We start from the raw sequence: 17709 nt of genomic DNA on the forward strand, positions 1-17709 counted from the left end.
TGCCTCCTGGAAACCACTCGTTAGTTGAGATTCAAGAATGTTATCATCACTATAAGAACATTTATTTTCATAGTCTCTTAGGCCCGGTTTTTTGATTCGTAGTTAAAATAACCAATAGTCAAATTTGACAGATGTCAAATGACAAGTGGTTAAATATCAGAAAAAAATGTTTTTCGAACAATGGTTAGCTTGACTTTTGGTACATTTTTTAACTATTAGTTAACATTTTGTTAATATTTAACCATTAGTAGCAAAATTTAACAATTTGTTATTTTAACTATGAATCAAAAAACTGGGCCTTAGACGTAACCTCAGTATTTACATGGTGTCTCTTGGACGTAACAACATAATATTTGACAGGTTATATTTAATTTTTTGTAGATATCTGATTCTGATATCTGATCTGATCTAAGCATAATTGCTCGATGGCCTCAGTAGAGCCTCTCAACAAGTGGTTCGTTCGTTTCAGCCGAAAGACGTCCTCTGCTGGACAAAACCCTCCCCCAAGGTTTTCTACAAAGACCGGTCCTGCGCTGCCCGCGTCCAGGCACCTCCCGCGACCTTGACTAGATCGTCGGTCCACCTAGGAGGCCTGCCCACACTTCGTCTTCCGGCTCGTGGTCGCCACTCGAGAACTTTTCTGTCCCAGCTCTACGAGCTATGTGCCCCGCCCACTTGATTTTAGCGATTCTGTGGGCTATGTCAGTGCAGTCACTTTGGTTCTCCTACGGATCTCCTCATTTCTGATTCGATCACGCAGGGAAACTCCGAGCATAGCACGTTCCATCGCCCTTTGGGTGACCTTAAGCCTCCTAATACCGTATACCATCACTGGCAAGACACACTGGTCAAAGACTGTCTTGAGACACTGCGGTATTTCAGACGTGAGAATCTAGCGAAGCTTCCCGAACGCTGCCCAGCCGAGTTGTATTCGACGATTGACTTCTTTCTCGAAGGTGGACCTACCTAACTGGACTGTTTGTCCCAGGTATACATAATTGTCAACAAAATTTCCGGAAGTCAAAAAGAGCACGTTGTATGTGGAACCGATATGAGAGCAATTTGATTCATATAAAATCCTACTATAATATTATAAATGCGAAAGTTTGGATGTCTGGATGTTTGTTACCATAGCTGGGCATTAACTCGTTAATCCGTTAATCGTTAATTAACGAAGTTAACATTTCTATTAACGGATTAACTTTTAAGTTAACTTTAAAAAATGTTAACGGACTCGTTAACTTCCGTTAAATTATCCTAAGTCCGTTAATCGTTAATCCAGTACCTACTATTTACCAAAAAGATACAGCAGGTACACTGAAAAACACTAGAAAAACGCGTTCTGACAAGTATGTTCGGGCTTCCAGAACTTCCAGAACCCAAAACAACAGTTTTTGTAACCAGAAAGAAACGATATAAAAATGCTATTTTTTTATTTATTTACAAGCTTATACAGGGTGGAATTATGTAATGGAGGGAAAGTACTCTTAATACTGCAGATAGAAAATTTTACTGAAAGAAAACATTCCTTTATTTTTGAAAAGAAAGAGAACTGCATAATTAAAATAATTTAAGATTTTATGGATTTCCTTTCATTTGATTTATCAAGTTTGTTAGAGAGATTTCATCCTTACACTTGACCCTAACGATCGATGCAATAAAAGTACAGGGTGTAATTTTAACAGATTTTAGTTGGTTCGATTCCCGGGTGGCAAATAGTTTTTGGAAATCTTTGAATGCAGTTCTATTTGTTTTCAAAAATAAAGGAATGTATATTTGATTTTTTTTTCTATCTGCACCCTGTATATTGACTTCACTTGNACCCTAAAAACTGTCTGGCAAGGAGTTGGAACTGTCAAAACTGTCTGGCTAAAAAGAGGAATAAATTCCATGCGCGATACAAGCTTTCGAAATTATTTGAACCTTGCATACAATTATTTTTTTCGTTTTATTATAATGTGTTAACGGATTAACGATTAACGTTAACTTGCGTTAAGTCTTGCTAAATGTAACGTTTTAACGTTTAACGAAGTTAATTTTTTTATTAACGGTTTAACGATTAACGAAGTTAACTATTTGATTAACGGTGCCCAGCTATGTTTGTTACTCTTTCACGCAAAAACTACTGAATGGATTTTGTTGAAACTTTACAGTATTATTGTTTATAGCCCAGATTAACATATAGGCTATAATTTATGACGACATGTGACCAACTAAATTATTCATGCAGGGGAAGCCGTGAAACGCCATCTATCAACATCATTAGTAATTAAACGATGTCCACGCGTACAAAGTTGCGGGCGGCCGCTAGTTTCAATTTCGAATTAAACCGGCGGCAATTGACAATTTACTTATGTAAATAACTGTTTGCTTTCATGCCTACTTGCCGCTCATAAAATAATTAAATATTATATTATGTGGCCTTGAATACATTATTCACGAACAGCTAACAACCACGTTGCAGCCTGGACTGAAATTCGCCGTAACACATAACGTCTAATACGCAGCGGTACAGTAGCGTCACGGAAAAGCTTAGTAAGTATTAATATTTCTATATTTGCACAAAATATTTATATTTAAGTATTGATCGTTATTCTAAGTAAACTTAGAATGCACAACATAATTTTCAGAACAAAATTATCTCAAATTAGTCATTAATAAATCAATGGATTGTTTTATTGCATTTGAAACGGAAATTTTATTTTTCCAATTAACTTTCCTGAGCATACCCGTGACTAAACTTAACACAATGTAAACTAAAAAATACAAAATATAATACGGCTGGGTTGCACCACCTCATTTTAACTTTGACAAACGTCAAAAATCTGTCCAACTCCATACAAAATACACCGGTTATCGCTATAGTTACGGTCAAAGTTAGGTGGTGCAACTCAGCCTAAAACTCAAATCAACAAAATTAAATATGTAGTAACCACAATGTATTTTGAATTTCATTTCCATTTCGAGAGTCATAAACAATTAATAGAAACAATAAGCTGTAATAAACAAAAAACTTGACGTTATACACGTGTTTGAAATGACATTTCCATACTAATAAATGTCAATGTACACAAGTGTTCAACCCCCGTTGAACTTTTTGTAATAAGCTCTGTCTCATCTGTTTAGATGGAGTAATAAAAAAATAAGTACGAAACGTAAATACCATACCAAAAGCAATGAATATCGACCAAATTACAACCAACTCATCACCGAAACAAGGCCCATTATGGCGCGCTGCGTCCTCGGCCTCGTCGCTGAAACTATCGCCTTTCAATTGCTTCAGTACAACACTAATGCATACTAATGTTTAGCAGACGATAGACAAGGGCGTGCGACCCTCTTCAATTATAATGTATTGGCGAAACTGTTTCGACTCTACCAACAAAGTGCAAAGACAATGCGGTGTTGGTATAGTCCTCGAAATATCACTAGCGCAGGAAAATCTAATCTAACTTTCAGTAGATTCAAACTTCCAGTGTGTGTGTTTGGGTTTTTTTAACAATCCTATTTAAAATTCACTATTTTTCCATAAATAGAAACTTCTATTTTTTAATTAATTTTATGGACAGTACCTAATGAATCAACAAACTTGATACGTGTGCCCTCTTTATCTGTCCCATAAAGCTCTCTGATTTCATTCTACATTTCCACCCATGTCTCTACGTCCGATTATCCAACGATATTTGAAACTGCTCAAAATTGAACATAATAAGAATCCGCTGTAAAAAAGCTAGGTACTGCTGGTTTTTTTTTTTTGCAGGATAACTTCAATGCCCATGACCGAAATACCGGTACATAACGAAGTAGCGGATCGCAACTGCGCCCTACGTCGTAGGGCATACCTACTAGTTGTAGGGCACACTTTAGTAAGTATCTGTCACATCTAATTACTGCGACACGCGGGGGGCCAGAATGTGATTGTAATGTAAATGAGGTATATTACTTATTTCTAAATGTTTATTACATTTCCATATAATACCACAAAGCCGCAGCTGATCAAACTACCTATGCCTGTGTGTGCCAAAGTTTAAAGCAAAGGAATCCTAATAAATTAAAATATTTTGTATACCTAAATAAAGTATGGTTGGTTTTGTGTATTAAATATCCGTAGAAGCCTATGATCATTGATCACTCATAGGAATCTTGAATAATTGTTAGACTGAGCGACAGTTTAGTTTCATTAATCTAGTCATACCTATTCATCCGGATCGAGCCTGCGCCTAAACATTAAGCAAAAGGATTAGGTACTTCTTGCAAATTGCGTAGGTAAATGAAGGACCGACCCTGTGAGCATAATTTGTTAGGAGTGCGACTCCGACCGAATGCTCGCCAAACGCAGGTTAATGAACTTTTCTAAGGTCAAGCCATATTTCGTGATTGCCAATTACACGGTAAAGATTGTAAGTATTCGTATTTACAAAGCAAACACAGATTAAAGAATAACAACTTTAATATTTAAAATATGCAAAGTAAGTAGGTATGTACTTACTATGTACGGAAATTAATAAAGAACTAATCAATCGGTGATTCAGGCGGGGATGAAATCAAGACCCAAACTTTGAAGAGCAGATATCTCGAAAACTATAACAAGACATCGAAAAACTGACTTGACTGAAAAAGTAAATTACTTTATTTTATACAGGGTGACTGGAACTGAACCCGCCATAGCTAATACGCGTATAGAGGAGGTCATTTGCTAATTATTGAACCTTACTTTCTATAGTTTAGGGGATATGTCAATTTTTAAACTTTTTTCAGATTTTTCCGAAATTTTACCTAAAAACTGCTTTAATCATGCGAGAAGCATGATTTTAACCGATTTTTTTATTTGATACTAATATCGAATAAACTTTTAGTTAAATAAAATAAATTTCAGATCCAGATAATGATTGAATAACCACGAACCGCCAAAGTTCAACAAAAGTACAAACCACGATAAAAAATTAAAGTTCGAATTCGATTTTAAAAAAAGCTAATGGTGATAATGAATTGCTAATTATCTTCGGAAAAATCTAAAAAAAAGTATAAAAATTGACATATCTCCTAAACTATAAAACTTTAGTCATAGAAAGTAGGGTTCAATAATTAGCAAATGACCTCCTCTATACGCGTATTAGCTATGGCGGGTTCAGTTCCAGTCACCCTGTATTGATTACAATAACAAAACAATTATAGGATTTCTTTTACCTACGATTTTATTTTAATAATCCCAAAAATCGAAATAACTGAATTGATTCTAAAAAAAAAATTTTTATAGAGAGCTACTCTACAAACTAACCCCGTATCGTTACATTTTCTATTTCCTTAGGGAATTTCAGGAAAGCACATTAAAGAATACAACGCATTCTTACCGTCCAAGCCAAGCAGATCGCATATAAAAGGAAGCAATTTGTAGAATAAATGCGAATATCGACTTCGACGTACTATGATTTTTTTATGAAAGTATCTTACTAGACGTTTAAATTCAAATAAAAAAATAATTATGTAGTGTTTGTTAAACACCTGTACCTTTTTGAATAGCTAATGAATCAAGGAACTAAATTCTGTAATTTGTACACAACATTCCATACATTTTTTCTTGGAAATTCTTCGTTTAATTACCTAAAACATATTTTTTTTGCAAAATAATACATGGTTTTTTAGCTTTTACTTGAGTAATGACGATTCTTTCTTGCAAATTTTAATTTAAAATGTCAATCTTATTATTTAGCTATACGAATACAACAAAAAAGTTAACATTATTCCGTATTCTTCATTACAAGGGTACATTTTAACATAAAAACTGGAGATTTTTTAAAAAATACTTAAATCTTGAATAACTTGGAAATGAACAAGTTTCGGACATGGTGTCATATGACTTAAATGACTGCAAATAAGCTCTACTTTAACCCCTTTCAAGGAATGTATCGCTTTACCTGTCACCGTGTATAGAGAGTTACTCACCGGTGTCCGTTTGGTTGCGCAAAACTGCATACATTTTGTTGGTAGCCGGCGACTGGTTGCGCCGCCATGGTGTCCCGGTGAAATATAGCCCTTACACTACTAATAAATATAAGTATTGGAACACATGGGGGTTCCTTTTCAATAAATACATTATGTTACGACAAATCACTTTCAGTTAAAAATTTGAGCTTTCGCATTCACGGCTATAGCAACACAACCAAAACAGTGCCTATGTACTTAGTTACTAATTACATTACACTATTGAGCACTTATTGGAATTGTTTCTAGATTTACTTGGCCCTTTCTGGTGCCGATCCATTTCAACTATGTATTTAGTACCCGATCGTCTCAATTTCTCAAAGTCGGGAAACGTGTAGAATTCGCTTTATTGGCGTGCCGAGGTGGTTCATATTGGCTGCTTCTGGTTTCTTGCGCATTCCTCGAATACCTACTGAGTCTAGATGCTATTCCTTTTTATCTACCCTCAATAGTCGATTGTGATTTTCAAAGAGTAGTAGGTATACATATACATATGTATAGGTACGCAACATAAACCGATGGTGCTTGGAATTAGAATACCTACTCAATGATAGTATAGTTTAAAAGCCAATAAATAAACGTCCCGTTGCTTCTTTTTTCCCACCACAAACGCCCCAAGGAGGTCCGTGATGAAATAACACCGCGGCCACAGAGCATAATCACGGCCGCCATCTTAATGTGAATTTGTACTGCATTTACGGGGAAATGCCTCCTTAGCGCGGACAAATGACTGCTCCGGAGTTGTAATTGACTGAGTTAGCGTTCAGACAAAAGGTGGAGGATTTTTACGATCATTTTGAACAATTAATAAAAGATAATGGAAGGACCAAAAGGTTCACCCTATCAAAAATAATGAAACAGGTAGGTATGCACGTCATTGAAATGATTATTTCGATGCGTATAATTTATATTAAACATTTATTATCAACTGCCAGCGTGTTTTATTTTTTGTTTTTGAGGAAACAAACTACTGTTAGTTAAGGTAAGGTCGGGTCAACCGTATGACTTAATATGATTACCTGCTGTAAATTACAATAAACGATGCGGAAGGAAATCCCATCCCAACTAATCCCAACTAATATTATAAATGCGAAAGTAACTCTGTCTGTCTGTCTGTCTGTCTGTCTGTCTGTCTGTCTGTCTGTCTGTTACGCTTTCCCGCTTAAACCTCGCAACCGATTTTGATGAAATTTGGCATAGAGATAGTTTGAGTCCCGGGAAAGAACATAGGATAGTTTTTATCCCGGTTTTTGAAACAGGGACGCGCGCGATAAAGTTTTTCTGTGACAGACAAAAATCCACGCGGGCGGAAAGCTAGTGAAAGTATATAAATAGATTTTAAGATTACTTTTGTCTAATCAAAGATTAGAATATACAAATGCATAGACAGATATTCAGATCCATATTTGTTTGCTAAATTGCCATGGTGGCATATAATAATAATTAGGTACGCTTATTTTTTATTATGTCGTACAAATACTGTCTCTAAATTATCAGAAAGAGATCACATAATTTTAGCGTCTAATCAGCAAAAATCTTCCAACAAACTACTAACATCGTAACCAAATTATAGCAATCTGATAGCAGTATAGATTAACACTATAAATCATTAACATCATGTCAATTTATTTTCTGTCGCCTGATGACCATGACTGGGCCTTGTGCCTTTGATATGATAGGTAGCGGTAGCACAAAGTAGTAAACAAAAGTTATTTATACAAAGTTCTTATAACCTAAATCGTAGTTAAATGGACCCTGTATAATGTCACCTCGGAATACTGGCGGAATCCCGACCCATGCTCTATATCTGCAAATATTAATATTCAAATGAAAAGCCTTACTCAGAAAAGCTTTCTTATCTAAACAATAATGAAGGTAACGCAATGTTGATGTGTAGATTACAATGTAACACATGAGCCCATATTATACCAATGATAATATTTAAGTACGTGTCAAACTTTTACGGGGTGATGTAAATAAAGTGAGTGGAAAAAGAAAACTAAAACGGCAGGATACTTATGCTCGTTTTCACCATCAATCCCTAATCTTAAGTGACCCCTATGGTAACACATAACAGGAATTTTGTTTTCATAGGGTTCACTTAAAATTAGGGATTGATGGTGAAAACGGGCATTAGTCACTTAATAGACTATCCCGCAAGGCAGAATAGTCATTCTCCGTCCAACTTTTCAATATTATAATAATTTCCGTGTTGATTGATGCAACTTGAGGTTCTTCCCTTCCAATTTGAGGTGTTACGAGGGAGACTTCATTTTACTTGTCCTTGTACTAAATCTCTTCCACTTCCAATACCTTCCGTTACCTGTAGCGCCATCTGTGTTTGCGACGAGAATCTCACCAACACTCGGGGCCTCTAGCGAGGCAACGGCGTACTAAGCGTTGAGGTGCTAGTATTGCCAGTTATCCCTCGCCAGCAGAACCACGGTGGAGGTAGGAATATCAAGGTAACTCGCTGTGGGGAGCCATTATTACATTTCGCAACATTTGAGTCTTCTTTAAGAGTAGTGAATTTAGTATTATTCTCATAAACTCTATGCTTCAAAGTTTTCACTTTACATATAAAGCGATTTACTTACAATTAAGGTCATTATGATAAAAATAAGTCAGGTGAAACTGTTAGAATGAAATAAAACAATTGATTTACGTCTACATATTTATTGTATGTTACAACATATAAAACACATCAACAACAACATACACTGCGCTATTGGCCATAACATTCTCACTATCATATTGCGCTTACTACTATGCGAATACAATAAAACTGTTTTCTATTAAAATGCAATTTATTGGTCATTGTCATCTTATCAGGGACCGTGAAAATTCTTACAAAAGTTCACAAAATTATTATGTTGAATTTCTGATACAAATACTAAATAATTATCAGCTACGGCCAGTTGACAGACGGCCACATAAAGTAAATATCAGTTATGTATAAGCCAGCATGTATATTAGATTTGTATGTTTACTACTATTTCTTCAATTGGCACGTAAAGAAATGTTATATGGGGTTCCAAACTCGTTAAACGGGAAGCTCTGACAACTACAACTAATTACATTAAGGCTAAACATATTTAAGTGGTTGATGAACATATTATCCCCTTCAATAAACAATTGTATTTGGCCAGTTCTGAGCTACATTACCGGAGGACAACCAATACCAACCCCTAATACTCTGTACAAGCAGTTTATTATTAAACAGTTAATGATTTAGCATTTCATTCACAGCTACCTTTATGAAATAAAAATCAACACCTTTGCTGATACATTTTGTTTGAGTTAATTTAGAAATTATATTCCATTGAAAGTCACCACCCATGTTTTTTAAGTTAAAATCATAAGCAGAGTGGAATGATATTTACAATAATAAATATTATCACTGGCAACATTAAGACTGTTAATCTAATCTTCATATGGGGTTTGTGATAATGCCCTAAGTTAAACGTTTCTACTAGGCCTCATAACACTTATTGAAACATTTATAAAAACGTTACATTATATTTCAATTCCTTTTCATTTTTCGTTACATTGTAATCACGATACGCTACTTACTACTACAGAGATAAAATGTGCGTCCACAATTTTATTTGTGACGTTTCAGAATCGCTGTCACTTTGACGTTTAGTTTTGTCATTCTAAAAATTTATTATGACATTCAATGTTGGCAGATACTTATAATTATAGATATTGTTGTGTTATTTTAAGCTGGTTGCTGGAAAATATTCACGTGTCAAAATTGTTGTAAACTTACGTCAAAATGACAGCTTATCCCAGGATTTTAAATATAATTTTTTATACAATATTTGTTCAATACAGTAATAAATGATCTTTGGATGCTTACTTCAATTTGGTTTACATAATCAGCCTTAGATGTAAGAAATATACGTATTCCGAATAGTTTGGTACAGTCAAGATAAAGAGTAAAAATAACAAAAGAGCTATATGTAACCTAATACTTTTATTTTTACGTTTGACTGTACTAAACTTTTGATTTATCGAAGCGCACAGGAGAATATACATTTTAGAAACAATAATAGTGATGAATGATGCAAACAAAGTACTGAGTCTCAATGTTTTGGCACTCAGAAAACGTACCCCACGTGAAACTCTCCCATTTTAGATTTGAAGAGAACTAACTATCTATGTTACACTCTGCTGTTTTGCAAACTGACAGAGATATGCCATTATCTAATCTGAATGACTCAAGAAAAGCTTTCGGCTAAAGAACATTATTACAAATTGTAATTGATCGCAACAATAATGCCGCTCAGGCCTCACAAGTCTCAGAAGTAACTCGGATAGAATTTATTTATCAATTTATTTACCAACTATGGGGTCAAACCGTTCTCAAGGGGTTCTATTTCGACGACTATGGGCTGTGTCTATACACTTTGGTCTCATCCTCAGAACTTACGCTAATTTAACATAATGTGTAAATAAAATAACATCATTATAGAGATGATAAATTATGTAAATAAATAAAAAATAAGCGTACAGTTAAATGTAAAGCTTTTAAACTAAACGTGTACTTAATAGTTTGAAGTCTAAATATATTTTTGGTATAAAATGTAAAGATTCATTAGAAATAATCTGATGCCACTTTCGAAAATATTAATACGATCATTTATGTATTTCATCCCTTTGCCGTCAATATAAATTAAAAGAGATGTACATGAGTACATCAAATTGATATTTCGAAGGACGTTACAGATTGTTCCTTTATCATAGTAAACAACTTATTTTCTAAAATAAATGCTCTGCATCGTGATAATACGCCTACGAACTAAATATATAAAATATACTTTCCGCGCTTGTTTTTTGTCCCGGCAGACATAAACGAACAATTAATACTGTACACTCTTGTATTGAGAATAGCCAAGACATTCGTGCGATGAACGCGGATATCCGTGCCCTTAACTAATGCATAGGGTATGAAAGAAAATAATTTAGATTGAATTGAAGCTATTTGAATACATACATTTTTAGTCGCTTCTACATAAATGAACTTTGCGCCTGCTTACATTTGTGCATACCTAACTTTAAACTTATGCTACATCTTTAGTCTCACATTATCATTCCATATTTTTTCTTTCAATAGAGATCTTGAGACGACAATTTTATTAACACAACAAGTTATTTAATTTCAGACTCACTGTCATATTTCAATTTAATAAATAATTTTTTTGCGTCATAATTTCAACTGGGATGAATAAAAATAAGATCCTCTCGAATGATTTTATACGTAGCGGGTATAAAAAAGTACCCAGTTTATACGCCCTTCAAAAAGTAGCATTTTGTATAAAATAAATAAAACATTTTGCTGCCACACAAAATAACTTTCAGTGTGTTGTGCGACAATCGCTCCACTAGAATTATTCACTCCAACAATAGTGTTGTTTTGGCTGTTAATTAAAATAGCAAAAACACATTTACTTCGACAAATCGTTTGATTTCGTAACTCACGCATCTTGCACTCCGCTTAGATAATAACAGTAAATTGTTTGCCAAGAGTGGAAGGAAAATCAATCTGACGTATACGGTTTCCACCAAATATACTAATAGTCCATCTGACTAAAATAAAAGAGAATCGCCGACAATTCGTGTCCTCGCGATCATGATAGTTTATAACGATTTCAATTGGCCATAAATTTAAATTCCCTTAATTTGATTATAGTGGGACCTTTGAGTGCCATAGCCCAGTTCACATACAATAACATTAATATACCTGCTGTCAAAATCGCAGAATACAGTCGTGAAGTGTCAATGAGGGTTTTCGCGATTGAAAAATCCGCCAGATGGCAATACGTAGACGCGAGGTCCAAATGCTGCATGATTGGTTATTTTTGACATGACATTGACAGATATGTCAAAATCCTAAACGAAAATTGCACTCGCTGTTTTTTGGCTTACCTCGTTGGGCCACGGCGCTCGGTTGTTTGCCAGCGGCAAGTGACGGGTGACAGGTGACAGGTGTCGAAGCGTGACGTCACAGAATGCGGGCGCTCACAGCACGGTGCAGGCGGCCAGCTTGCGGCGCCGGCGCTGCTTCTCCTCTTGCTGCGGGTGGTTGCGGATGATGCGCACCAGCTGTGGAGACAATACATTGCGTGAGAAAATATTGTTTTGTGCGAAATACTTAGAAAATTAATCGAAAGGGATCCGCCGATTCAAATGGAGTGGGAACTTATGAGTTATCGGCTCATTGTAATAATTTGATGTCAGAATAATAACGTTTAAGATAAGATTAGACAAAAACCAATATAATACAGATTACAGATAACGATGACGTCCATACTTCCCTCGCAATATACACCACTTAATTTTGGATATTAAATCCTGCCAACCGATAGGCTCCGGCAAGAAAACAGCTGTTTTATCAGATGTCTGGTACAGAATACAAAAACTACAAAAAGTGTTAAAATAATTTTATGATTCTTAACCTGGTCAGTCGATTAGAAGATTCCCACATCACGCTTGGTTGGTCCGAGATATGGGTGACGCATGTCCTGATGTTGGGGTCACTGACCTCGCCGAGGCCTGACTGACTGGGGACTGACCGCTGGTCTGCCACTAGCCGCGCGGGCGGGCGGGGGACTGACCTCGTGGAAGGCGGCGTCGATGTTGAGCGGCGGCTCCTTGGCGCTGGTCTCGATGTAGGGCGCGCCCAGCTGCCGCGCCAGCTCGGGCCCGCCACTGGCCGCGCGGGCGGGCGGGGGACTGACCTCGTGGAAGGCGGCGTCGATGTTGAGCGGCGGCTCCTTGGCGCTGGTCTCGATGTAGGGCGCGCCCAGCTGCCGCGCCAGCTCGGGCCCGCCACTGGCCGCGCGGGCGGGCGGGGGACTGACCTCGTGGAAGGCGGCGTCGATGTTGAGCGGCGGCTCCTTGGCGCTGGTCTCGATGTAGGGCGCGCCCAGCTGCCGCGCCAGCTCGCGGCCCGCCTCCTCGCTCACGGCGCGCACGTGCACGAGGTCCACCTTGTTGGCTGCCACCAGCATCGGGTAGGATTCCCTGCAACATTTTTATAGACCTTTAATGAAGGCAATAAAGACCAACGCCAAACGGCTCCTTGCTGTCTAGCAGCTCATAACAACAGGAGTCGTACAATTCGGCACAATCTCGACTGATTGCCAATCGCTGACAATGCCGAAAAGGCCAGACTTCGCGCAGCACACACTCGAAGTATGTCCAGCCTGGGAGGAATCCTCGTAGAATAGGTCGGGCGAGAACTTTACGGACTATCCTGGCGCGTATGCCAAGATCCGTGGCCGCACACCACTTCAAGACAGTCATATCACAGAAAGAAATAGCCGAGAGGCAGCGAGAGTTCTCGCCTGACGCTCCAACAAACCGTAGCCGACATCCAGGGCACCGCAGGAGAAACTACCACTTCTATGTCCTCAGTCACAGAACAAAAGTGGGCGTATCAAGGTGGTGCTGGTGACGATGACAATGATAGATAGATATAGTCTGGTCCGGGAGCACGTAGAATTTTCTTCTTAATCTCTAGAATCCTTATCGCTCGCGCGTAATTATATTGCTGTCGCTACTGAGGGACGGGCGCCCGCAGTGTGTGCGAGAGCGTGACAGCAACATAATTACGCGCGAGCGATAAGAATGGGTAGCTTGGGGTCATTGGACAAAATTCTACGTGCTCCCGGACCAGACTACAGAAAGTATGTATTTATGATGACGGTATTACCTGTCCTTGACGCGCAGGATCTGCGTGTGGAAGTGGCGGATGTTCTCGTAGCTCTGCTGGTCGGTGACGGAGTACACCAGCAGGAAGCCGTCGCCCTTCCGCATGTACTGCTCGCGCATGGCGCTGAACTCCTCCTGCCCCGCCGTGTCCAGCACTGTCGAAGGTTGCCCAGTGTTATCTCGACGGAAGCAATAGGTTTCAATCGCCCATCAGTCAACGTATATGGCAATGAGCAATACTCAGCATGATAAACTAACAATACAATGTTTTCCAACATTTGATTATGAAATAAAACGTGGGAAACGCACAGACTCATCACTATAAACAATAAACATTTCATGACTGGTAAACCTGTCAATGCAGTAGATATTATTGTTGGGTTTCTACTCAATAATATTAGATGAAATCAGGGTGGATAAAAATCACGATTTTTTTGATTAATTTGATTTTTTTGATTTTTATTAGGTTCTGCGATCATTTCTTTAGTTTTTCTTACGGAATACATTTTTAAGCAGGCAACACCGCCAAAAAAAATTAATTATGTGGTTATCTGAAAAATCGCAAATGTGATTGTATGGAAAAAATATATTTTTCAGATTATCCATACAAAACGACAATTTCATACATTAACACCTAATATTAACATTGTTTTCGAACATTACAGTTGATTAATATTAACTCCCAGCCTTTCATTAATTCCATTTTCGGTCATTGATTTAAATCAATGATTTTTATTTAAAAAATCATGTAATAAAAATCGTGATTTAAATCATGCAACCCTGGATGAAATCTGAGGCCGTTTTCCGACTTGTCGGCGAGGCAGCGGCACGACATCAGAACGCGGTACCGAAAGCTTACCGAGCGCCTATAAATCAATGGAGCGTTCCGATTGAGGCTGTGCCACGCCGGAACGCTGTATTGAAATATTAGGCAGTTTCCTGACTTGTCGATGCGGTAGCGGCGCGGCATCGCTATGCTCTGTGTTTGTTATTGATTGAGTCTGTGCAGCGCCAATCAGGAACTCGGTCGCTCGATAAGTTTTCTGTACAGCGTATACAGAGCATACCGATGCCGCGGCGCTACCGCACCGACAAGTCAGAAAACGGCCTTATGTATTACCGCTCGGTAAGCTTTCGATACCGCGTGCTGATGTCGTGCCGCTGCCGCGCTGACAAGTCAGAAAACGGCCTCAATAAAAAATTCAAGACTGTGCAGCCCTTACCATCGAGGATGCACCACTGGCCGTCGACCTCCGTGTGCTGGATGTAGGAGTCCTCGATGGTGGGGTCGTAGTCCGTCACGAACAGCTTCTGGAAGAACTGGATCGTGATGGCGCTCTTGCCCACGCCGCCGTCGCCCACCACCACCAGCTTCACCTGCAGGCAGTCGGGACTTGGCGTACTGCTCCTCACAAATGGACTCAAATAGGTAGATCGTTTCATCCACGTAGACGCGCCCCACCAATTTTTGGTCGGGGGAAGCGCGGGGTGCGGAGAGTTTGATCCGAGCAATCCGAGCGTCATTATTGTAGTGTGCGTGTGCACTCATGGATAAAATTTAACGTGTACCAATAACACTCAAACATGAGCGGAAGAATGGTGGGGCGTGTCTTGGTGGATGAAACGATCACACGTAAAAGGAGGCCTCAATATGAATAGATACCAGAGTCAAGAGAAACACGAAAAAAATATTTGTATTACGCGCGAGATACTAGTACCTCATTCAAAATTATTAATCAAACAATTTTGTAAACAGGATCTACATTCATATTAAAATACTAGAAAGTCAATAAAATATTCTTTTCTAAATGCCTGAAGGACAGGATTATATTTAAATAGTAGCTTACAAGAACATTAATTCATGTCATGAAAATGCCACCATTTTATTTTCCATGCACACAGATGATGCTTACATGCAATATTTATTATTATTCTGGAAATAACTCGTCTCATACTCCACGATGAAAAATAATAGCAGGCTTTTAGGAATTCATCGCACAACCTAATAAAGACAATTTTACAACAATGATGTGTTTTAATGGGGGCTAATAACTATTTATTCATCGGACTCATTTTAGCAGTACTTAAAGGTAATAAATTATGGTTACAGTAATCTTGTATCAGATAAATTTCTTTCATAATGAATGAAACAAACATTATAATGCAGCAAACAAAACAATGAAAAACATGACCTGCAACAGAACCACAACATGCATGCGTTCACTACAAAAACAAAGGCACATACACTGTCACAATCTTTGAATATTGACATTGCCCTTCAAGCACTAGCGATCAACTCTGAAATAAATAAAACAAACACAGTAGAATAAATAAATATGAACCCAATACAGCACAGTATAAGCACACGGCTAGTAATGGTGGAGCATTCGTCTTCAGCGCAGGTGGTCCCCAACAGACATTAATTTTGGAGGACAATGCCTGACAAAATAATAGAATCATTTACATTCATATCATTGATTGCTGAATTTTATTGATACTACAAACACAAAAATTAATTTGTCATATCCTTGCTTGTGATGCTTCATTATCTGTTTCAAGAACTGATGAAAGTATTTTTTATTACATTAATTTTTAGAATAGACTGGAAAGTAGGAAATAATCTAGAAAAAGCAGAATATCAATGATTCAGTAATTGGTTTAATCATTTACATATTTCAAACTCAGATAAATAAATAAATAATAATAAAGCAAACCGATGACCATAAAAATCCAAAATAAGCAGTTTTAATTTAAATTGTGTATGGACAACCAAGAACTCATTGTTACACAGATTGAAACAGTAATAATGCCTAGCTGCTAAGTAAAAAATTGCAAGATAATAAAAAAATGATAATGGTATTGTATTTATGCACTCACGGTCGGCAAATTTTCATTGGGAGGCCCGGGTCTCGTCATGGTCTCTCCAGGCCGCCGCGCCTCGCCTCCGCAAGTTATAAATGAAGTAACTGCTCCGCTCCGCGCTCATGAGATAGGTATTATCTGCAAATCACCACCAAACCCACGATAAAGCAGTCGGACAGTCGTTCCTATTGTTTTATAGATTCTTCGTGTTGGTAGTTTATCGCCCGACAGCCATCACAGCTGATCGCTATCTACGTTTTCGTGTAAAAACAAATTAAAACTCACCTCATTATTGTTTTTTGTACTTGCTGTATATTGTGCGAGGACGGAATGATTGTTTCACTGATACAAAAAATACAAAAATCAGCAGTTTTGTCGGAAATTAACATGAAAACACGAAAGGCGTCTTTGTGAAAATGGATTTTCTTGACTAAGTGCCACAGACAATAAATAAAAATACTCGTTACTGTCATGTGATACTCGTACGTAGCAGTTTAGGAGTGATTTATCTCGTGATATTATTTGTGTAGTGCAGATTCCGTATCGACTGAATAATGTGGGAAATCGATGATAAGTTCATGTGGGGTAAGTTTTGGTTTTTGTTTATACGTTTTTTTATTCTAACGGAGATGACGAATCGATGTTATCTCTTTTGTTATCCGATTAAAAATGTCGCACTGCTTTATTTATAGAATGCTTACCTACATACAAACAAAATTTATTTAATTACTAATATTTATTATTATGTAGCTATAACAAAATAAATAATATAATGTAGCTTTAACAACTACGTACTTATAAAAACCAAAGATATACTTATTTATTTAAGAAAATTTAATTAAAATAATAATTATAAATTATAAATAAACAACTTCAAAAAATCGAACTGCCTAAGGCGGGAATCGAACCCACGATCTGAGCTAGGTACTTATTTAGACATTGGATGATTTTTTCAAGTTTTTTACCTTAGTTTTTTACTTATAATAATTTAATTTCAGAAGCGACTCTAATCGCTAAGAAATTTTAATAACTATTAACATAAAATAAATACAGGGTGTCCCAAAAACAATGGATAACCCTGTAACCATNTATATAGTTGGGCTTCCATACCACAAAAACGTCATACGGAAGTACGGAACCCTTCAT

General features: G+C 37.4%; 2 protein-coding genes across 5 annotated transcripts in view; one reads left to right on the top strand and one right to left on the bottom strand.

Moving 5' to 3' along the window:
• Positions 1-8642: 8642 nt before the first annotated feature.
• LOC114354357 (ras-related protein M-Ras) lies at positions 8643-17039 on the bottom strand. Of its 4 annotated transcripts, none has more exons than XM_028306699.1 (7): positions 16849-17039; positions 16579-16701; positions 15947-15999; positions 14925-15078; positions 13703-13856; positions 12849-13011; positions 8643-12090 (listed from the first exon to the last, which is right to left on the bottom strand). In XM_028306699.1, the coding sequence occupies exons 3-7, from the start codon at positions 15971-15973 to the stop codon at positions 12007-12009; spliced, it is 582 nt and encodes a 193-aa protein (XP_028162500.1). In that variant the 5' UTR covers positions 15974-15999; positions 16579-16701; positions 16849-17039; the 3' UTR covers positions 8643-12006. The 4 variants fall into 4 exon arrangements, with proteins under 4 accessions (XP_028162500.1, XP_028162496.1, XP_028162498.1 ...); XM_028306695.1 differs by lacking the exon at positions 15947-15999 and adding an exon at positions 12603-12761 and having other exon boundaries at positions 12885-13011; positions 16849-17013; XM_028306697.1 differs by lacking the exon at positions 16849-17039 and adding an exon at positions 12603-12761 and having other exon boundaries at positions 12885-13011; positions 16579-16654.
• Positions 17040-17058: 19 nt separating this feature from the next.
• LOC114354358 (uncharacterized) overlaps positions 17059-17709 on the top strand; it is a 28783-nt gene continuing 28132 nt past the window's right edge. The window contains 1 exon segment of the mRNA XM_083287601.1: positions 17059-17148. Coding sequence (XP_083143727.1) covers positions 17118-17148 — 31 coding nt within the window. The 5' untranslated portion in view covers positions 17059-17117.

The sequence above is a fragment of the Ostrinia furnacalis genome, unplaced genomic scaffold (genome assembly GCF_004193835.3).
Source record: "Ostrinia furnacalis isolate ACB-3 unplaced genomic scaffold, ASM419383v2 OfSCF2047, whole genome shotgun sequence".
Taxonomy (NCBI): Eukaryota; Metazoa; Arthropoda; class Insecta; order Lepidoptera; family Crambidae; genus Ostrinia; species Ostrinia furnacalis.

What these genes read in the sequence shown, in the direction of transcription:
- LOC114354357 (XM_028306695.1), bottom strand. Translation starts at nt 16,617, where the DNA reads ATGACGAGACCCGGGCCTCCCAATGAAAATTTGCCGACC. An exon ending in CCAATGAAAATTTGCCGACC is followed by an intron (nt 15,079 to 16,578) that starts GTGAGTGCATAA and finishes GACTGCCTGCAG; the next exon opens with GTGAAGCTGGTGGTGGTGGG. An exon ending in CCAGTGGTGCATCCTCGATG is followed by an intron (nt 13,857 to 14,924) that starts GTAAGGGCTGCA and finishes AACCTTCGACAG; the next exon opens with TGCTGGACACGGCGGGGCAG.